General features: G+C 40.1%; 1 protein-coding gene across 1 annotated transcript in view; it reads left to right on the forward strand.

Moving 5' to 3' along the window:
- The window catches only part of LOC132825590 (ankyrin repeat and fibronectin type-III domain-containing protein 1-like), a 117,300-nt gene that overhangs the window by 68,449 nt on the left and 24,987 nt on the right, over positions 1–23,864 (forward strand). The window contains exons 12-14 of the mRNA XM_060840970.1: positions 3,801–3,967; positions 8,030–8,180; positions 13,403–13,568. Of these exons, the coding sequence (XP_060696953.1) occupies positions 3,801–3,967; positions 8,030–8,180; positions 13,403–13,568 (484 nt within the window). The remainder of the gene's footprint in view (positions 1–3,800; positions 3,968–8,029; positions 8,181–13,402; positions 13,569–23,864) is intronic.

Below are 23,864 nucleotides of genomic sequence, written 5' to 3' on the forward strand. Positions count from 1 at the left end.
GGAGAGCAATGGAATTGGTGACTTGGAAACAGACTTCCTGTCAGGGATAAAAAAATACTTTTTTTTGCCCAGTGTTCAGTTGGAGGAAGTTTCTGTCGTTCAAGTGCTGGATAATAGAGGAGTCAAAACAAATTGTGATCAAATAGAGCTAATATTCTAAGTGTACTTGTGAAAACTGACACTTCTTTTGGATGATTAACATCAGGAATACAAGGGCAACATGTTGATGAGAAGTGGGGGAGAAGAGGAGAAAGAGGTGGATAGTCAAAGTTAGATTCTTGGACAACACAAGTGGTAATGAAATGGGAGCAGAAAATAAACCATTCTAAGTGATTCTCTGGCTATGATTATATAAATTTAAAGTGATATTAATCATTCTGAAATTTGGGTCACAATGCTAAACAAAGCAAACTGTAAAAGTATGGGGCGCAAGTTAGTTATAGTGAATTAGGAAAATGCACTAAAAGATTTTGCAACAAATAGGTAATAGCTGGTATTTAAATAAGTCTTACCTGGTCTGCAATGAGATTAAAAAGAACGAGAAAAAGTGAATCAACCATGGCTAACAATAGAAGTAAAACATTGCATTAGATCAAAGGAAGTAGTATAAGGCTGCTATAAAATGTATTAAGCTTTGAAACAACTGAAAGCAATTTAGAAAACAGCAATGGAGGATCACGAAACACATTAAGGGAATGAAATGCAAATATGAATGCCAACTAGTGATTTTATTTTATTTATTTATTGTCACATGTATTTTGTTACAAAATATCAGGAAAAGTGTTGTAGAGTATTGCCACTCTCCGGTGTCATCTTAAAATACAGGAAAATAAACCAAAACATACAATATAAAGGTAGAAAAATAAAGAAAGAGTGTTCAACTTTACAGTCCTTCTCATTAGTGCTCTGTCATGGGCCTAGTAAAAACAGACCATAAAATCTTCTTTACGTGAGTAAGAAAAGATTAGCAAGGACAAATGTGAGTTATAGGTGGAGACATAACAATTTATAGTGAAGAATAGGGAAATGTTGGAAAAACTAAACAATTATTTTGTGACTGACTTCATAGAGAAAGATACAAAAAATCTCCCAGAAATACTAGGGAACCAAAAGACTTGTGAAAATGAGGAACTAATTGTATTCTTGAAGAGGTAGCACTCAAAGGAAGTTGAATTGGATTGAAGGTTAATAAGTTCCTGGATCTGATGACCTACATCCCAGAGTATTGAAGGAAGTGGCTACATACTGTAGATAATGGATGCCTTGGTGGTTGTCTCTTAAAATTCTACAGAGTCTAGAAAGATTCCTGCAGACTAGAAAGTAGCAAAGATAAAGGAGAACCAGTGAATGTGACACATTTGGATTTTCAGAGACTTTCGATAAGGTCCCATACTGGATGTTGTAAACAAAACCGGCTAGCTCAGTCAGTCGAGCATGAGACTCTTTGTCTCAGGGTCGTGGGTTTGCGCCCGACATTGGGTGAAGTGCTCCATTGGGTGGCATGGTGGCTCAGTGGTTAACACTGCTGCCTCATAGCACCAGGGTCCCTGGTTCAATTCCAGCCTCGGGCAACTATCTGTGTGGAGTCTGCACATTCTCCCCATGTCTGCTTGGGTTTCCTCCGAGTGCTCCAATTTCCTCCCACAGTCCAACGATGTGCAGGGCAGGTGATTGGCCATACTAAATTGCCCATAGTGTTAGGTCTGAAAATGTGTTGCTGGAAAAGCGCAGCAGGTCAGGCATTTCGGGCATAAGCCCTTCTTCAGGAATCATAGCGTTAGGTGCATTAGTCAGAGGGAAATGGGTCTGAGTGGGTTACTCTTCAGAGAGTCAGTGTGGACTTGTTGAGCTGAAGGGTCTGTTTCCACACTGTAGGGAATCTAATCTCTAATCTAATCTAAATTAGACTACATGTGATTCAACATTTCAGTAGAGGTTACCATACTTCTAAGGCATGATAATTGGTTAACAAAGAACAAAGGAATAAAAACAGTTCACCCTCAGAAAGGGAAGCCATTACTAATGGGGTATCCCAAGGGTCGGTGCTGGGACGACAGCTGAGCATAATCCTAACACATAATTTGGATGCAGAGACAAAATGTATTATTTCCAAATTTGCGAATGAACAATATGAATGTTAACTAGCATCCATTGGGTGGAAATGTTTGTTGTGAAGAGGATGCTAAGAAGCTTCATGAGAAATTGGACAGGCTACATAAATGCGCAAGAACATGGCAGATGGAAATAATGTGAATAGGTGTGAAATTGTCCATGAAAGGCACAGCATTTCATGAATGGTGAAAAGTTGGAAAGTGTCAAGCCCCTAAATGCTAGCATGTGGGTGAGCAAGTAATTAGGAAAGCTGTAAAGTTGTATGTTAGTCTTTATCTAAAGGAGATTTAAGTACAAGACTAAATATGTCATGCTGCAATTGTAGAGACTACATCTAGAGTATTGTGTACAGGTTTGGTTTCCTTAACTAAGAAAGAATGCACTTGCCATAGATAGAATGAAGTGTAGGTTCACCAGACTAATCCCTGAAATGGTGGGATCATTTAGGAAGAGAGATTGAGGAAACTGGATCTGTACTCTGCAGTTTTGAAGAATGAGATGTAATCTCATTGAGACTTACAAACTGCTGAGAGAGTAACATGTTGGATATAAGTAGAATGTTTTCCCTGGCTGCTGAGTCCAGAAACAGGGGGCATAGTCTTAGAATAAGGGATGGCACATTAAGGGAAGAGGAAAAATTTCTTCACTTGGGGTACTGAATTTTAGTAATTCTCCAAACCTAGAGGGCCTTGGTCATTCAAACATTGGACATGTACAAAGGGGGTAAGACAACAAGGGACATTGAGTAGATCAATTGTTATGATTTAATGGAATAGTGCAGCAGACTCAACAGGTTGAATAGACTGCTCCTAATTTGTATGTGTATGTTCCTACAAACCATGTGAGTTCCTATGTTTCTATAAATCTTGTCAGCTCAGTTCCACCCTGCTTGATGATGGTGACAAGCTTGGAGGAGGATGGTGTGTACATAGGTTGTAGTGGGCTAAACAGAGAATAAGACACAGGCTGGATATGCAAAGCCTGGGGTGAGATATGCGCAGGATGAGTTAAGGACTGGAGTGTGCTACATTCAGGATAAAGCACACAAGTTTGGAGTCAGATATACAGATGCTGGAATTAGATAAACACAGGTTGGAATGAATGTGAATAATTAAAGTAAGTTGCACAAAGGATACACACAGGATAGTGGATTGAACAAGGATTACATAATAGAATTTGTGTCTAAATGTTCAATGCATTCATCTCAGATCCTCTCTCAGCTGTTTAAATATGGAAGCCAACCTATTCATTTTAAAGATCAAAATGTACTGAGAGAACAAACAGAAATTTTAGGCATTCATCAGGAGCATTCTTGTTGCCAGAAGATACTATATGAGGAGCAGTTTCATTTTGTGTTTTCACTAATCTCTTTAAAGACCTGACTAATTACTCAAAGTTTCTGATATTGAAAACTAATCTGCTTGTCTCTAGAGATGTGAATCCACATGCTCAGCATTATATGTACCACAGTCGTAAAAGTATAGGCATTTTATTTCATAGCATATGCCGTTTTCTTGATTGGTTAATGAGCTTCTACATCTCTGGTTACACCAAAGAGGAACCAATTGACCCAGTTTAATGGTACAGCCTTTAAACATGAAAAATATTATTGAGACTATTGTATTTTCACGATTGAAGATTATTATAGACGATCTGCTACACTCATTCTCTCTTTTTTGCCTCTTCAGGAAAAGCTGGCCTATCATAGGAGAAGTAATCAGGCCCTTTCTCCAGGACTTTATCTTGGTTACCTAAAGCTCTGCAGCTCAGTTGATCAGATCCATGTCCTTGTCCCTCAGAAGCTACCCAATGTCCTGTGTCATATCAAGATAAGAAACAATCACAATGTTTCCAGGTAATAGAGGGGAACAACACAAATAGGATGATAATTAATTGAACTGTGAGAAAATACCCTGTAACATTGATTTAGAAGTACTGCATATAAACCTCCCATGTGCAGTTTTGAGCCATACACTCCATCGATTCCACGTTTACTTCACAGTCTGTGTTGAGTTAGATGATCTCATTTGGGCAGCAGTTGAGATGCCACAAAGGCTCACAGTGTCTCTGGCTGGGAAAAGGGAAATTAGCTAGAGTGCCAGTTACTGATAATTATTCAGTGATCTCTGCTGGAAATCGTGTATGCAAAGGACAGTGTGGAATGGACTGTGCTTTACTGAGAAGTCTTTGTCGGCTGGCTGTTTCACTGATATGCACAGACGAGGCACATATATTAATCATCAGAGAGTGTCTAATGCTGATTGCTTCACAGAACAATGACTAAGACAATGTTTGGAAAAATGTTTCACATTCATGCCTGTTTAAGTAAGTGAAGCAAAATAAATCTGACTGCAGCATTTTAACAAAAAACTTAAAACCTTTTTTTAGATTAATTTGTCCATTGTAGGACTAATTTCAGGTAGAAAATAAAATATTGCACATCTAAAATTCTGAACAAAATTACAGGTTCCTAATACATATGTGGCAGAGGAGAATGTCATGTGACAAATACCTCCCCCCCACAACTGGAGAAAGTGAGGACTGCAGATGCTGGAGATCAGAGTCGACAGTGTGGTGCTGGAAAAGCACAGCAGGTCAGGCAGCATCTGCGAAACAAGAGAATCAACGTTTTGGGCAAGGGCCGAGGGTGCTGACAGATAAATGGAAGGGGGTGAGACTGGGGGAAGGTAGCTGAGAAAACAATAGGTAGTTGAAGGTGGAGGAGAAGGTGATAGGTCCGAGAGGAGGTTGGAGCAGAGAGATGGAAAAGATGATGGAAAGGTCAGGAGGGCGGTGCAGGGTTGAAGACTTGGGACTGCAGTAAGGTAGGGGGAGGGGAAATGAGGAGACTGGTAAAATCCACATTAATCCTCTGTGGTTGCAGGGTCTCAAGGCAGAATATGAGGCATTCCTCCTCCAGGCATTGGGTGGTTAGGGTTTGGCGATGGAGGAGGCCTAGGAACTGCTGTCCTTGGTGGAGTGGGAGGGGGAATTGAAGTGTTCAGCCACAGGGCGGTGGAGTTGGTTGGTACAGGTGTCCCAAAGATGTTCTCTGAAACAATCCACAAGTTGGCATTCTGTCTCCCTGATGTACAGGAGACCACATCGGGTGCAACAGATACAGTAGATGACATTTGTGGAAGTACAGTTAAATTTCTGTCAAATGTGGAAGGATTCTTTGGGGCTTTGGACGGAGGTGAGGCGGGGGGGGGGGGGGAAGTGTGACATGAATTTTCACTTCTTGCAGTGGCAGGGAAGGTACCAGGAGTGGGGTGTGGGCTGGTGGGGCATGTGGATCTGACAAGAGGGTTGCAGAGGGAATGCTGTCTCCAAAACGTTGATAGGGATGATAGGGGTAGGTAGGTGGTGGTGTCTGTTTGTAGGTGGTGGAAGCGACAGAGGATGATGCAATGTATATGGAGGTTAGTGAGGTAGAAGGTGAAGACCGATGGGGGATCTTTCCTTGTTGCATTGAGAGGGGTGGGGTTCAATGATGGAGGTGTGGGAAATGGGGTAATGTGCTGGAGGACATCGTTAACCATGTGAGAGGGGAAATTGCAGTCTTTGAAAAAGCAGGACATCTGGGATTTTCTATGGTGGAATTGGTCTGGACGCCTGGAGGAAGAACACCTCATCTTCTGCCTTGGGACCCTGAAACCACACGTGATTAATGTTGATTTCACCAGTTTCTTCATTTCACCTTATCCCAACTCGGCACCACCCTCTTGACCTATACATCATCTTTCCCATCTATCTGCTCCACCCTCCTCTCTGACCTATTCCTTCTCCCCCACCTTCATCTACCTGTTGCATTCTCAGCTACCTACTCCCAGTACTACCTCCACCCCCCGCCCTCCTCCCATTTATCTCTCAGCACCCCTGGCCCATAAGCCTCATTCCTGATGAAGGGCTTATGCTCCTTGGATGCTGCCAGACATGCTGTGCTTTTCCAGCACCATACTCTCAAGTTCCACCAATATATGATGCACTTTCCCAACATATGACATATTCCACCAAAAATATGTCAGCGAGAAGCTTACCTCAATGTGACAAACTTTCCCCAATCATCTACTCCCGGTTGTGAGCTAGAAGGCTTGCACTTAATTAAGCTGGGGAGTGCTTAAACTCTCTGTGCCCTTACATTACTGCCAGAATTAAATTCTGGACAGGAAACCTCAAGGATGATCTTCCTGCTCTGCTATTTATTTAGGCCCTTAAGGACCAATTAAGGGGCCTCAGTTTGTCACTGCTCGTACTAACCCAGCTGCAGATCTATCTGATATCATCTAAGTGCATGACATCTGCTATCCTGATGGAATTTTGTCACCTCAGATGGTGGTGGTTCCACAATCAAAAGTAGTATCTTATCAAAGAACTGGACATCTTTCATCTTCCTACCCTTACTTCCAAACCCCATGTCCTCCCCACCATCCCTATATCCTGAACATGAAAATCCCATTCCTGGCATCACTGTTCTTCATGATCCTGAGATTCTGAGGATGCTATTCCATTTGTAGCCAAAGTCTGTTCTGAGATACTGCTGAGTGCAAGAGCTGTGAGCGCTGAGTGCTTGCAGGTCTCACTCAGCAGTATCTCTGTCCCTTTGGTTTTGATTCCAGTGGAAAGCCCACCAGTGGTGCTGCCATTACCTGCTTGTCATGTATCCTGGCTAGCTTTCCCTGGAAGAGGCAGCACAGGTGTCTCACAAGCTCCCCAATACCTCAAGATAATTCTGTCTGATGTGTAATACACTCCCCTCACCTCATGCGCAACCTGTTGGACCTATGATAATATCTTCCATTATATTCCCTGTGTATGACATGTTCTTACTGATGCCAAATTCCTGTATACATGAAGCATAATCCAAACAATAATGTGTGACAGAGTTGAAAAAAATACCTTGATCTCCTCCCTTCCTTAAAATCTATCATGTAGCCTTAAAAGAGACAAATTCAAAGCCTTGTTTAGGCAGTGAACACTAATGTGTATGGTTCTGCCTTACTGATCAATTCATATTGAAATTTCTAATGTAGAGTCCCTTGGGGTTCTTGAACATTGAGATATTGTCCCTAAATAATGAAATGAGGAATACATTTCTCATACAGAACACAAAAAAGCCTGGCCAAACATAATGCTGCAGAGTTATTCTTATACAGCATCTCAGTTACAGTAAATAAGATATGCGGCAGGTCAGGCAGCATCCATGAAAAGAGAGCAAGCCAGCATTTCAAGTCTTGATGATTCTTCATCAAAGCTGATCAGCCAGTAAAACCTGATTGGCCATGACCACCTCATGTACTTGCTCGCACAGCCACATTATCTGACACATTGTAATCCTTTACCTCTTCTGCTGTCATTTTTTGAAATTCTGTCTTTTAGTTATGGCAATTTGCTTTAATTTTCTCCAACTCTTTACATTTTAATTACATTCAATTTCCTCTGTTCGCTAATTGTTTTTTCCTTACATTGTCCAATTTATATCTGAATCTGTTGATGTTATATAAATCGTTTGACCCAGGTAACGTAATTATCACATCATTTTGGAGCCATAATATGGATAATTATTCCAGATTTTGTTTGCATTGCTTTTAGGAGTAAGAACTTCCATGAGGAAGATTAAATGGTTGGGTTAAAGACAATATAAACATAGAATATAATTTATGGGAATTTTAAATAGATACATGATACATGATGTATAGAAAGCATTTAAGTATGTGTAGTAAAGTTCATGATAAGGTACAGTGTATTTGGGAAATACGGAAAAAATATCTATTTGGTAAACAATTTTTTTGTGCTATAGTTGCTTATGTTCTTCTTTCTTCTCTGTGTGACACCCTTAACATATGTGTTAATATTGGTGTATTTTACTTTCAAGTAATTGTTTTATTGAGTATATTTCATATATCTCTGCCTTTAGAGATGAATGGGAGTGGCTCCAGAACCTTTCAGCTTTGGATGAGACCAATCTAACAGATCCAAATGAAAGATGCTCCCAGATCCTCTTCCAGCGAGAACTCACGGTAGCCATTTCAGAACTGATGAATCAGATTGGCATTTCACTGGAGCAGGTATAAAAGTGGCTCACAGAAAATATGTTTTGTAGTGGAATTTCACAAGTGTCACGTTCATCTAAGGAATTGCATTCCTGCTGACTTGCTGTCACTCCCACTATATCCACAATACTGGCTTTCACACTCCCATAATAGCTAGTTCACAGCATGGTACTCATTTATTTACAATTGCATTAAACAGTTCAAGCTTAAACTGAATCTATTCCAAGGCCAGAATGCCAGTGTTTTTGCAGAAAGTGATAAAATACCTATTGCTCAGAGGAATTCAAGTCAATGCATTTACAGTGTCTTTTTCACCCTTCACATATACATTTAGGCAAAGTTTGAAGATCTACAGTCAAGGGGTTGTGCTACACTGTAAAGTATCTAATTTTATTTATTATTTCCAACAAACTTTGATGACAATTAACAGGTGTAGTGATAAGAATGACCAATTGTATGGCAAGTTAATGAGTTTAAAATACAGATTTAATGAAAAGAAGAGCCAGCACTGAAATCAACATTTCGGATCTGCTGATCATATAAAGGTTGTTGTGGGAAACTGAAAAACTATCATCTTGAAGCAGATGGTGTTCTGAAGTTGTGGTTGAAATATCAGAACACCTTGCTTTGTAACTGTCCTGTGCTGTACCTACCCTGGAATTAATTGAATGGGACATGGTAGCAAAAAGTTCTAACCTGTATCCAATCTATGTTGTACCTGCCCTGAGATTTTTTGATGCAAGTTTACTTTGTATCTTACCGATGCTAAAACTGTCCCGAATGCTATAATTATTGACATTTTGCTATCACTTGTTTTTCTGGATGTTGGGTGTCTACACCCATTCTGCTTTACTTTAGCAAGGCTGCTACTATTTTTGGTTGCTAGCATCCTGAGTTATTCCTTATCCCAGAGTAAAGCTTGCTCAGTCTCTTTGTTTTTTATTTGCACTTGTATATATACGTGCTACTGAATATAGCTCTCTGGTATAATGTCTTATTCCTGCTCCATTACATGCTTCTCTCTGGTCCAATCATGTCTTCTACTCTGCTCTGCTGATGCCAGAATAACATAATCAGATAAGATTTGGAGGTGCCAGTGTTGGACTGGGGTGAACAGAGTTAAAAATCACACAACACCGGGTTATAGTCCAACAGATTTATTTGGAAGCACTAGCTTTCTGACCGCTGCTCCTTCATCAATGTGGTTTTGCTCTGCTTGTTGAACTGTACTTCTATCACTTTCTTCAGTGTTGTTTTTCTGCTTCTTTACCTTCTCATGGTCCTGACATGTATGTTCATCCTGAGACTGCACTTCAGTAATGATATTTCTGATTTTAATCTTCTCCCCATGTGTAGTTCTGTCAATGAGTATTCCTTATTAACTGGAATTGATCTGTAGCTGAAAAATACTAATTCCTAATCTCTATTCTTAGATATTAGTGATTTCTGGTTTTCACTGTCCTTTTTTCTACATTTGATCCAGGATGAAATAAAAAACTTGATACTTGATTAATACCTGCCTCTGTGGTGAATTTCCTGAATTCCTTATTCAAAATTGAGGTCTGTACTCTAAAACAGTTTCCTATGGAAAACTCTGTGTTGAAAAAACACATTTTAGTGTTCTAACCGATGACTCTGCTGTAGTTATATGAAGTATTGAAACTTCGATCCATTTAGAATAGTGGTCTACCAGGACTAAATGACTAATAGTAAACCACTATTCTGAGGCTGAATAAATCTAATGTTAGCTGCTCCCAAGGCTTTTATGGAAACTTTGAGGACATTAACGGCTCTGTTGGCATTTAACGTTTGATAGCAAATGTATAACACAATGAGATAAAATTTCCATTTGTTCCACAATGCTTGGCCACTGTATGGACTGTTGAGCTTAAGCTCTGCATTTTGTGACTTCCTCATATCTACCATGAAGTTGTTTTAGGATTTCTTCAGTCATAGACATCAGTATAATCAGCTGGTGGTTGCATGTCAATAGATCTTCTACATCTATCAAATGTTGCTTTCTGTTCATGACACTTCTTCAGAACTTGATTTGCTGGACAATATCTGGACCACCATTCCAAAATAGAGTTCTTGAATCTTTGTGCACTTGTCATTTGTTTTCTGAGCTGCACAAATTTCTCTGAGCTTCCCCCTGATATCTGGTAATGTATTGATAACTGCAGTAGTATGATAGCTCCTATTCAATGAAGATTAATTATTTATTTTAGACTCATTATTTGCGACTATTTTAAGTTGCTCTGAAGAATGCTTAAGTCATAATCTGCCTGTTGCCTGGGACATAGTCATGTTGTTGGGTCTCATTAACATGTATCTAAATCTTGGTATTTGCAGTGGTATTTTTGCAATTTCATTTCATCCTGGTAATATAACTAGTGGCTTACGCTCTGTTTCCACCTGGAATCTCAACCCTATGAGAAAATCAATAATCTAGAAACAACCAATCTTTTCAATTGTGACATACTTCTGTTCAGAATATGTCAGTGGTCTTGATGCAAAGTATATGGTCAACCCAAGACCAACATTCTGCACCAAATGAGAACTGAACCTAGTTCCATTTATGATGCATTCACAGCTACTATGGTAAATAATCATGGCTTATGTATAGTCAATATATTTGAGAAAACAGAAATCTTCTGAAAAGTTGTAGTCTCTTCTGATTCCAGTACTATTGTTGGTCTTTCTTCAAAAGTTCTTCTATGGATTGAGTGAGACTGGCATGGTTAGGAATATACTTTCCCTGTTGATTCACCCTTCTTAAGACACACTGTACACTGTTCACACATTTCCATTACAGAAACTCACTTGTTGGCCATCTCTTTTTTGGGATCCACTGTGATACTTTACTCCTAGGTTGTGTGTCCCAAAAACATGACTTTCTTTTTGAAATTTGACACTTCTCATCGAATGTAATGCTCTTAAACCCTCTCTGATTTTGTGGTAATGCTCTTTTCTTTTGTCTGACAGTAAACAGGATATTATCCATGTGACAAATAGTATCTCATTTGCCTTCAGGAAGCCTTAAAATTGTGTGCATACCAAAAATGCTGAAAGGTAGACAATTGAAACAAGTTCATCCAAATTGTGTTATGAATGTAGTCAACAATTTTGACTTATTGCTTTGCCAAAATCCACCGTTCCCATTGCTATAGACCAGGCCAGATTCCCTCCAAATATGTTAAGAAGGTAGCTCAGAGCCTAACTTTCTTATTTTAAAGGCAAATGTGAAGTGGATACTCCAGGTGTGATGCATCTTGTCAAACTGCTTAGTTTTAAGCAAAACAGAATTTATTTAAACACTATATTTAAAGCACAAACAACAGAAAATAGAATTTAGAATAACTTAACTATTGAAGACTCAATCGAAGGAGCTGTTCCAGTTCTTGTAACGTCCCATAAACACATCCCTTGGCAAAAGGTAAATTCAAATACAACTTCTTACAGCCAGGAGAGATTTCAGAGAGAGAAGCCAGTTGAAAATTATCTGCTGAAGCTTGGAACCTTTCTCTGGATTGCAGTAGCTTCTCACCATTACAACTAAAAGAAACTAGAAAAAGCCTGAACTGGGAGAACTGGCCACTCCCCTGCCATTATTAAACTTTCACAGACATTTTGGCACCCCTGCCTTTATGACCACACTTTTAAAAAAAAAACCTAAGGACAAAATAACCTTGTTAAAGGGGCAACATTGTCACAGCATCTAGCGTTATAATAAAAAAGTTGCTTCTGGTTGACATAGTAGAACTGTCAACTGACAAAATTTGATGTACTTTTCTTTGAACCCCTTCATTCAGTTAAGTGAGATCCATGTTCAGTCGTGGCTCTCTATTATATCTGGAATCTGTTAGCAGTCCTGAACTTCTTTGTACTGGTTCTGTGATATAACCCTATGTTTTAATTCGCTATCTAAGCAAACCTTCACCTTTGCTAATAGTGGTTGAATTGAAATGAAGTATATTTCTAGGAATATACAGGAAGATTGATTTGGCATAATCCTGCAGAGTAATGTGATACACCTGTTTTAGATTGTATAAGGCTTTTAAATAGCCTTGAAATTTTTCATGAAATTCTCTTCCATTTTCACCTTGAAGTGTCAAGTCCATTATCTTCATTTCTCTGTTGTAATGATGTGTTTGAATTCTTCAAAATGTTGAGTCTCCGTGATTTTTCGACTTATATAACTGAAGAGGGATTGAATTGACCTAAGAGCTGTGCCCATGAGACCTTGTTATTTAGTGCTTGCAGATTAAACATTCACTGATTTCAACCAAGGCAAGAAGTCAGTCTGTATTGAAACAGCTATCCTTGTATTGAGTATAAATTCTGCATTAAAAGCTCCTTCACGTGTGAGAAAATAGTCCAGAATCTTTGTTGGCATTGTTAAGTTTCATCTTTGAGATTTTGGCTTACTTTGTTGATCTTTTGAAATTTTTCTTTTCCAAATGATTTCCCTTTATCAAAAGTATTTTCCCTTGGTGTAACATCTTCTCTGTTTCTATGGTGATGTAAATTCTACTGATCTGCAGTATGTTTTGAATTGTTCTTTCCCTAGCATGCCTTGTTCTTTCTTTAGCATGCCTCGTTCATCCTTATCCTCGAGTAAGGTTCTCTCACTTCCTTTAATGCCATACCAGTCTTTATTTACATGTTTATGTATACACACATTCTTGAACATAACTCTCTAATGTAGTGTCTTACTCCTGCTTCATAATAAGCTTCCCTCTGATCTGGTGTACTCTGCTGATATCAGATTAACATCACGAGTTCCAACATCATCACTGGCAATAGTCATATCCCATTGTACAGAATGAGGTTGATGGCACATTGTGGCTGTCCTGGGTATCCAAAATGGAAAGCATTCAAGCCTCCAGCTCCAAAACATATAGGCTAATTTAAGTAGACACAATTAAAAACTAAACTAATTCATTCAGGCACCAATCCAGCGCATTATCAATATTATTTCAAGATCATTATTTTTCTGTTTGAATAACCCATCTCATTCCACAAATTGTACCCAGCTGAAGCCTGACACTTCACCATCTGTTCTGCCCTCCATCCTTTACTCTGGCTGATACCAAGCATCCTCCCCTCTAGCCTATGATCTGTGTTTTACATGCTGGTACATGTGCAGAAAATGGTAATATAATTATTAGGGGCTTTAAGCTTATTGTGAACATGGTAACTTAAGTGTTTTTTTTCCCTTCACTGTGAAAATTTAGGCCAAAAATTTCAGGCTGTACAGCCAAGAGGTGTTGGATTTTGCAGACAACCTGTCCTTTCTTCTCCTTTTGCCGCCATCTGATGACGTGTGCACAGCCCCAGGACAAAATAAGCCCAACCCTTGTTCAGGGTTCCTCACACTACCATTACAGATTTTTGAACTGGGTGAGTACAGATAACTCTATTCTGTTTTGAGAATGTGTCATTTGTATATTAAAGTAATTGATTTTTAAATAAGGGCACTTTTACAGAACTAATTTAATAGTAGAAGTGTGACATTTTGTAAATCATAAGGTCCACAGATTAGTAATGCAAAAAGAAGGATAAAATTGATACCCAGCTACTCCTCACCAATGAAACTTTTGATTGGTCCATAGTTGCTAAATTATCAGATTGTTAAACTGATGCCTAACAGTGGATGAATAAAACTGTCTTTCAGTTAATTGTTGGGAAGACTGAAATCATTGTTTTTGGACCACACTACAAATTCCATTCCCTAGATACCAAAATTATTACTCTCCTTGACAATGGTCTGAGGCTGAATCAAACTGTCACAACCTTGATGCTTAAATGTGTTTTCAATGACACATCAATGTCATGACTAAGACTGCCTACTTGTGCCCGTTTAAAAGCACTCTATTCCACTCATGCCTCAATTCATCTATTGCTGAAACACTAATTGAAGTCTTTGTTATCTCGAGACTTTGTTGTTCCAATGCATTCCTGGTCACTGTCTGCATTTTACCCTCCATAAACCTGGCATCATCCTAACATCTGCTGCCCGTTATCCTTGTTATAAGTCTCATTCACCCTTATATTCACTGATCTACATTACCACTTGATCGAGCAAAAGCTCAATTTTAGAGTTTTTTTCCTTTTCTTTGCCAATTCCCCTAATATTCTCTATTGTGTCTTGTTAAGGTGTGATTCGTATATTCTGGCAATTGATGTTTAAATAAGGATTTTTAAATAATATAATCTTATAGCATTAACCTTCTCAATCTCTGGAATTTTATCCAACCCCATTACTCTGAGATATCTACAGTTACTTAATTTTGACTCTTAAGCAACCCCAATTTTAAACTCCATCATCAATGGCTGTCTGAGCTCTAAGGTCTGAAATTCTACCGATACACCTTTCTGCCTCTGTACTCTCTTTTCATCTTAAAGTCTACCTCACTTACCAAGGGTCTTGACCATCCAAATTAGTATCCCCTGTGTGACTCAGTGTCAAATTTTGTTTAATAAAACTCCTGTGAAGTGCCTTGGCATGTGTTATTAATTAGAATGCTAAATAATTGCAAGTTATTTTTGATGTTGTTCACCTAATTTCTCTGGGGAAAATGAATCCGCATACAATTCCACAGTCAAATGTGTCATGGTCTGGGCTATGAGAAGATTGTGATTGGGATGTGGATAGAATGTAGTCTACACCCTTGTCAGTGAACATAAACAGCCCTTATTAATTAACCTGTTGCATATTGTAAACAACAGAGAACATCAGGGAATATTGATGAAATTACAAAATTTAGCTGATGGGAGTAAAAACATAATTTGTGGAAAGAGAAGCAGAGCAAATATTTTGTGTTCAATGTAACACCTTTTTAGAACTAAAGACAGATGGGAAAAGTCTGCTTTTCTGGCATTTCTACAGTATTTTGTTTTTGTGTCCGGTGAGGAGAGGGTTGCTAGTAACTCTGAGAGATTTCAGAATGAGAAGGACACAAATTGGGAAGCACAGCGAATAGAATAGACATTAGAGGTGGAGCACAGATTCTTTTTATGTCCCCATATTCCTTATCTGCACTGAAAATGGAATAATGAGCTGACGTTGGTGGAATTTGACAGATGGCACAATCTTACAAGGGCTTGAATGACAGTGAGAAAACTGGGAGAATTGTGTGAGAAGTCAGGCAAGGACTTTTTTGGTCTGTTGCATTTTTAAGCAGAGTTCCAGACAATGAGATGGGATTTTTGCTAAGCAGCAGTAAAATGCCTACTAATGGAGATTATTGCTTATTGTCAGTGTCATTAACTGCAAATCTCATCTCATTAATGTACAGCTTCTTGTCCCAGTATCTGCCACAGAGACAGTAAATAGCATTGATTCCCGACATGCAAGTCAGAACAGGTACCTGTGACTTCACTTCACTGCTTGCTCCTCTGGGTCACGATCCTGGACACCCAGCAACATCTCAGGGCACTCCAGCCTCAAGCAATTCACAGCCATGAGTCTTAGTATCTGATACCTACTAACCTTCGGGATCCTTATGGCACCTTTCTAATCCATTTCCAGGACCTTCTGTGCTTTAAAACTGTACTTCAGGGAACATTAATAATTAGCATTAAAATGTTGTGGCAAGCATATTTTGTGCACAGAGACAGGCAGCCAGCTCACAGGTTAGACCAGGCAGCACTTCAGGGCTGCTCACTTGCTTTCTTAGCATGTGCTTACCTTGAGCCCACCTAGATGCTCACAGAATTCCTGTCTTGCCTTTTAATGCTTTGCAAAGTCAGCCAGACCTACCAGGATCGCATTACTTCTGTCTTGTATTACATTTGGCGCAGTCAAAAAGCCAGCATTATTTACATGATTGTCAGACGTCAAGCAAAGGGAGGTGGCCTTCAGTTAGCAGGTCCTGGAATATTCAGACACGGTACCCTTAATATAAATCCAGAGGCTCAGACACGGTCATTTGTCAACCTGGAAAATTAAGATAAGGAGTCAAATGTCAGACAACACATCATCTTTCTAGGCATTTTCAATCCTAGTGTGGGCTGTTTTCTCCTGCAATGGAAGGAGAGGGATTGTGAGAAATGGAAAGTGGGTGGCATAGGGTTAGTACTGGTGCAAGTGAGGGTAAAGTGAATTGACCAGAGTGACATTTAAAGATGTACAGGTTAGGTGGATTGCCCATGGGAATGCGGATTACAGGGATACAGTAGAGAGTGGGTCTGGGTGGGATGCTCTTTGGAAGGTCATTGTAGACTCAATAGGCCAAATGGCTTGCTTCTACACTTGTAAGAATTCTATGATTCTATAAATGAGTGAGTAGCCAGAGTCAAGGGTGTACAATGTTAATGGAATCTGGTGTCAGGGTGGGTGAGAGGGAGAGGGAAGCTGTTGCATGAAACAGTGAGAGTGGTGGAGCATGAGCCTTGATGGAAGGTGTATGAAGTAGCAAGATACAGTAAGTAAGAGAGAAGATGCTGACTCTTAGCCTGGCAATATGGAAAAAGTTATTCACCTTCTTTCTAAACTGCTGGACAATCCTTCACATGGTTCAGATCACAGTGACCCAGGTGGCAACCTTGGCCCAGATTGGCAGAGTCTGGTGGCATGGCCATGGCCTCTACAGCTGGTCCTGGAGAAAATGTCCTCCTCTACAACACCAGTCCATCAAGACCTCTAGATAGCAAGGTACCACTTCCCCCTCTCTGCCACAGTCAGGGCAAGTGTCGGTCAGTACAAGGCAGCTCCTGATTGACAATGCTTATCCAGGTGCTTAACAGCCTTATAAACATAGCACCAAAGTCAAGAATCACTGTCGATTCTCGGATATCCAACCTGTGGTGAGTTCCTCTGTATGGCAAGTGGTAGAATACAGCTAGCATCAGACTCGAGTGTCACCATGGAGGGGTTAGGTAGTTAATGAGGTGAGTTTGGGACAATATGGCAAAAAATCTTGTTGGAACTCATGGACAAAAATGCTCCATGAAATTCAACAAAATTGACACTGCCAAAGTATGACAAGTTTGACCCAGAGACATTTAAGGAGCGTTTCCCCGAGCATAAAAGGCTGAGTCAGTTGAAGAAAAAGCTGTCTTGACAATTGTGTGGAAATTAATATCTGGGAAGCTCAGTAGGTCAGAACTAGAGGATCACATTAATTCAGTTTTTGTTTAGGGCTGAAGCAGGTCACAGAGTAAGGAGGAGCAAAACCACTTTGGCCATTTTAAAATAGGACTGGAAAAGTACTTTAAAATTGAGAGGTTGTTTAATCAAGATCGTATGAATGGTGGATAAAGGAATTGCGGTATGCTTTGCCACAGGCATCAGAGTTTTGGATGACCTCAAGTTTAAGGTGGGTAGTAACAGGGAGACAACCAGGAATTCATTGGAATAGTCGAGTATAAAGATAAAGAATGGATAAGAGTTTCAGTCGCAGATGAGCTGAAGCAGATGATGTTATGCAGATAGCGCTAATGCTCTTAGCAATGGCATGAATATGTAGTTAGAAAGTCAGCTTGGACTAAGAGATGATACAAAGGTGCAAACTGTTTTAGCCTCAGATGTTTTTCAGGGAGAGAAGGGATAGAGTTAATGGCTGTGTAACAGAATTTGTAGTAGAAGCTGAAGCCACCAGCTTTGTTTTTCATCATATCTAAGCAATAAAAGTTCATGGTCATTCAGTATTGCATGTTTGACAAGCCGTCTGATACCTTAAAGACAGCGAAGGAATTAGGAGTGGTGGGTGATTATTTAGGGCTGGATGGTATTAATTAAACTTGAAACTGATTCTATTTTTCTGATGCCACCAAGGGACAGCAAATCAAGGAAAAATAGGAGGCTGAGGAAGGGGAACAGGCAAAGCAACAATTGCAAATCTTTGATTATATCAATGAGAATGGAGTCAGGTGAGTGTAGCTACCAAACACCACCCGCCCTACTACGCTATCAAGTGGTGGAGGGTTGTTGGAAGACAACCGTACGATCAGCATTGAAAGCTATAGATAGATCAAGAAGGACAAGAAAAGGTCACCTACCTTTGTCAGAGTCATGTAAGGTTACAGAGACAACATTTCCTCAGTGGATATTAACATACCTAGATAATTAATAGAAGATAATCAGCAAGAAATCCAATAGGGAATTCAGAAGAAATGTCTCCACCTAAACAATGGTAAGTATATCGAACTTGCTACAACAGAAAGTGACTGCAGCAAATAGTATAAATTCATTTAAGGATAAACTAGACAATCCTATGAGGGAAAATAAAATAGCTGGATGCAATTGTAAATTTAGCTGAGTGAAGATATTATTTTTGACTTTGATAAGAGAAATTCTGATGGCCTACATGGTGCAATGTGTACAGATTGTAATGATGGCTATCATATCAGAACCTTCACCAACTTGCAAACAAAGTTTAAACACATCATCCTGAGAAACTATATTTCTACACAATAATTGTGAGCTAGTTAGTGACAGAGTGAAAATATGAATGACAGAGAACTCCCAAATTCCACTATTTAAAGAAAATAATAGAAATTTATTATTTAACACTAAAAGTGAACATTAAACAACAACTATTCATAGGTCCCCCTTTCTCTCAACTGCTTATTAACTGCCTCCAACTGTATAACAATATACTGTTCTAATAAACACATTAAAATTACATCAACTTAATTTCAAAACCACACAGTAGCTGTCGACTTCAATGTCTGTCTTCTTCCAGTTGAAGATTTCCCTGGGCTGTCTTTCTTTCGTACTGTGAATATGTTTCACCTGAAAAGGTACATTTGATAGTTTTTCCTAATTTCTTGGATCTGTCTCAATGACAGCTGCTCTGTCTGGTTTTCAAAATGCCAGCCCTTTTTTTATCTCCTCAACATCAGATTGTCTCATTGGTTCAAAGTTGGCAAAACAATAAATTCGCACCCGATTGGGTTTTAGTATCCTGGGGCATAATTTAAACTAGTTAAATTTGAATTGTTGCCAAAACAGTAACCAATTCAGCTATCCATTTCACAGCCAAATGTTACATATTTTCAATTTTCTAATACACCCTGAGACTGTTATCTAGTCATATGACACAGGTGCTTATAAGCTCTCAGTGCAAAACAGCATTCATTCCCTCTTAAAGGTACAGTACACACCTTCAACTTCACAACACCATCTAGAGCAAACTGATAAACAAAACTTCTGGCTTTGGAGTCAATTGTATCTGTTTCTGCATGTTTAGTATGATGTTCTGCCAGTAAAATGTCTCTTAAAAGACATTGATGCTAAACTGCAGGTACTGAGGGAATCAACTGAGGGAAATATACTTGACTTCATCCTAAACAATCTGCCAGCTGCAGATGCATCTGATCACCACACAGCCCTTGTGGAGATGAAGTCCCACCTTCACTTTAAGAATAATATCCAATGTGTCATGTGGCACCATCATGATGCCACATAGGGCAGACTTCAAACAGATCTAGCAACTCAAGACAGACATCCATGAGGCATTGTGGGCCATCAACAGCAGCAGAATTGACTCCAGCACGATCTGTAATGTCTTGGTCTAGCATATCCCCCCCTCAACCATTACCATCAAGTCATGAGATCACCCTTGGTTCAGTGGAGAGTCGTGTGTGTGTGTGTGTGTGTGTGTGTGTGTGTGTGTGGTGGGGTGGGGGGAGATGCCATCTGCAACACCAGGCATACCTGAAGATAAAGTGTCAACCAGGTGAAGCTACCAAGCAGGACTACTTGCAGGCCAAATGGTGATCATACAACCAACGGATCAGACCATAAGCTCTGCAGTCCTGCCACATCAAGTTGTGAATTTGGTGGACAATTAAACAGGAGGAGGAGGCTCCATAAATATCCCATCCTCAATGATGGAAGAGCCCAGCACATCAGTGCAAAAGATAAGGCTAAAGCATGTGCTGTAATCTTCAGCCAGAAGTGCCAAATGGATGATCCATCCTGGCCTCCTTCAGTGGTCCCCAGAATTACAGGTACCAGTCTTTGATCAATTCAATTCACTTCACATGGTATCAAGAAACGATTGGAGACAATGGATACTGCAAAGGCAACAGTCCCTTATGACATTCATGCAATATTACTGAAGACTTGTGTTCTAAAACTTGCAGCTTCCCTGGCCAAGCTATTCCAACACAGTTACAACACTGGCATCTACCCGACAATGTGGAAATTTACCCAGCTATGTCCTGTACATAAAATGCAGGACAAATCCAACCCTGCCAATTACCACCCCATCAGTCTATTCTCTGTCATCTGTAAAGTGATCGAAGGTGTCATCAATAGTGGTATCAAGCAGCACCTGCTCTGCAATAACCTGCTCACTGATACCCATTTTGGTTTCCACCAGGGCCACTCTGCTCCTGACCTCATTACAGCCTTGGTTCAAACATGGACAGAAGAGCTGAATTTTATTTATGAGGTGAGAGTGACAGCCCTTGACATCAAGGCTGCATTCGACCAAGTGTGTGTGGCGTCAAGGAGCCCTAGCAAAACTGGAATCAATAGGTATCAGGGGCAAACTCTCCACTAATTGAAGTCATACTTGACACAGAGGAAGATGATCATGGTTGTTCAAGCTTGGTCATCTCAGCTCCAGGACATCTCAACAGGAGTTCCTCAGGGTAGTCTCCAAGGCTGCTTCATCAATGACCTTCCCTCCATCATAAGGTCAGAAGTGGGGATTTTGGCTAATGATTGCACAATGTTATGGGCAGTACAGTGGCACAATGGTTTGCACTGCTGCCTCACAGCGCCAGAGACCCAGGTTCAATTCCCGCCTCAGGCGACTGACTGTGTGGAGTTTGCACGTTCTCCCCGTGTCTGCGTGGGTTTCCTCCGGGTGCTCCGGTTTCCTCCCACATTCCAAAGATGTGCGGGTCAGGCGAATTGGCCATGCTAAAATTGCCTGTAGTGTTAGGTAAGGGGTATATGTAGGGGTATGGGTGGGTTGCGCTTCGGCGGGTCGGTGTGGACTTGTTGGGTCGAAGGGCCTGTTTCCACACTGTAAGTAATCTAATCTAAAAAATGTTCAGCACCATTTTTGACTCCTCAGATACTGAATCATATTCATATTGAATCCATATTCAAATGCAACAAGATCTGGACAGTATCCAGGCTTGGACTGACAAGTAGCAAGTACCATTCACACCAAACAAATGCCAGGCAATGACCTTCACCAATGAGAGAAATCTAACCACCACCCCTTGACGTTCAGTGATAATACCACCATTGAAACCCCCACTATCAACATCTTGAGCATTATCATTGACCAGAAACTCAATTGGACTCACCACATAAACACAGTGGCTACAAGAGCAGATCAAAGGCTAGGAATACTATGGCAAGTACCTGATTCTCCAAAACCTGTCCACCACCTACAAGGCCAAATCAGGAGTGTGATGGAATACTCCCCACTTGCCTGGATGAGTGCAGCTCTAACAACACTCAAAAAGCTTAACAATATCCAGGACAAAATTATGCACTTGATTGGCACTACATCCACATACATCCACTCCCTCTACCACCAATACTCTATAGCAGTAGTGTGTACTATCTATAATATGCAATGCAGAAAATCACCAAAGATCCTCAGACAGCACCTTCCAAACCCAGTACCACTTCCATCCAGAAGGACAGGGACAACAGATACACAAGGACACCACCACTTTCAAGTTCCTATCCAAGCCACTCACCATTGTAACTTGGAAATATATTACCATTCCTTCACTGTTGCTGAGCCAAAATCCTGAAATTCCTTCCCTAATGTAATTGTGGGTCAATCCACAGCAGGTAGACAAGGGACAAGCAATAAATGCTGACCAGCCAGCAATGCCCACAAATCACAGGTGAAAATAAAGACTGTCACTCTGTCACAAAATGCAACCCAGTTCACATGATAACTCATTACATTAGTCATGGAACGGTTTTAGTTCCTTGTTTGTATATTATTTTTCAGCCATTCAAAATCCTGTCCACAGATTCAGGTTTAGTTGCACTTTCACAGCTCATTTTGAATTTTCACGTTGCAAGGAGACAGTTCTTCTACTCGTATTCTCCTTTGAACTATGGCATTCAATGTTGTATTCATCCTGTGAGAGTTTTTTTTGGTGCAGTGGCTTGTGCTCATTTTGTAAGAGTGGGTGAGATATTACTAGTCATCCATACGGTGGAAGGATATTTGGAGCCTCAGAAACCATTATCCATATATATTACAATATTGGTGTGAAATTGCATGTTACTGCAGGAACCTGGTCTTCCTGAGTGAGCTGTAATACACCACCATCAGTTATCCCATGAAAGAAGTGCAGCCCCCTACCTGCAGCCTTGAATCTGCCGTTGTCACTATTACAAACTATTATAATACCCACTAATGATTTATGATCTGCACTGAAAGATTGTTTGTTTTTATTTTTATGTTCCTTAAAACTGTAAACTGAAATGAAAGAGAACCGTTTTTAAACCTGAAGTTTTACAAGGATGTCCGCATGTTTTGAAAGCCAAGTATTTATTGTGTGCAGTTTTGGTCGCCATACTATAGGAAGGATGTGGAAGCTTTAGAACGAGTGCAGAGGAGGTTTACCAGGATGTTGCCTGGAATGGTAGGAAAATCTTATGAGGAAAGGCTGAGGCACTTGGGGCTGTTCTCATTGGAGAAGAGAAGGTTTAGGGGAGATCTGATAGAAGTGTATAAGATGATTAGGGGTTTAGATAGGGTAGATACTAAGAACCTTTTACCGATGATGGAGTCAGGTGTTACTAGGGGACATAGCTTTAAATTAAGGGGTGGTAGGTATAGGACAGATGTTAGGGGTAGATTCTTCACACAGCGGGTTGTGAGTTCATGGAATGCCCTGCCCGTATCAGTGGTGAACTCTCCTTCTTTATGTTCATTTAAGCGGGCATTGAATAGGCATTTGGAAGTTATTGGGCTAGTATAGGTTAGGTAGGACTCGGTCGGTGCAACATCGAGGGCCGAAGGGCCTGTACTGCGCTGTATCCTTCTATGTTCTATGTTCTATGTTCTATTTGATGCCTTTTGTGAACCCTTTTTGTGTAGCAGTGGTTTCTAGACATATGCAGATGAACTTGAATCAAGAGGTTGTTTACTAATGAAGTTGATTGGTTTGTGGATTAGGAGCTTAACATTCTGTGCTTGCCACAATTATTTGACTGGTTGTCACATTGCTGAACAGCTTAGGCCATGAGCAAGGCAGAGAGAAGTTAGACTAGAGGTGAAACCAGCAGGTTGACAGCAGCAAAAAAAACAAACTCTCAATTCTCTGCAGTAAGTACTTTAAGCCTGAGAAAACCAGTCTTTCTTTCCTTCTGCAGATGCTGGAAGTTGAGTTTGAATTGACTCAGACAGAGACCTTTCATAAGTGAACCAGCTACCCTATATTTCTTGCAAACCAATGCGAGCATTCATAAAAAGGTAGAGGAGAAACCTTTGGATCAATAAGAACCAACCCAGCAGATATTGTAAACAAAGACAATGGAGCTGTCTTTCCAGTTTTCAGACTTTCAACACCATACTAGGTAACATTACAGTGAGCCTCCAAACGAAGCGCTGGTAGTGTCGCCTGCTTTCTAGTTATATGTTTGAGGTGTATTCCTTGAGTTTCCTTGAGTTTCTAAGGAAACTAAAACATATAAATAGAAAGTGGGCCACACCATCAGTGCTTCATTCGGAGGCGCACTGAAGATGTTACTGA

The sequence above is a fragment of the Hemiscyllium ocellatum genome, chromosome 20, assembly GCF_020745735.1.
Source record: "Hemiscyllium ocellatum isolate sHemOce1 chromosome 20, sHemOce1.pat.X.cur, whole genome shotgun sequence".
Classification (NCBI taxonomy): Eukaryota; Metazoa; Chordata; class Chondrichthyes; order Orectolobiformes; family Hemiscylliidae; genus Hemiscyllium; species Hemiscyllium ocellatum.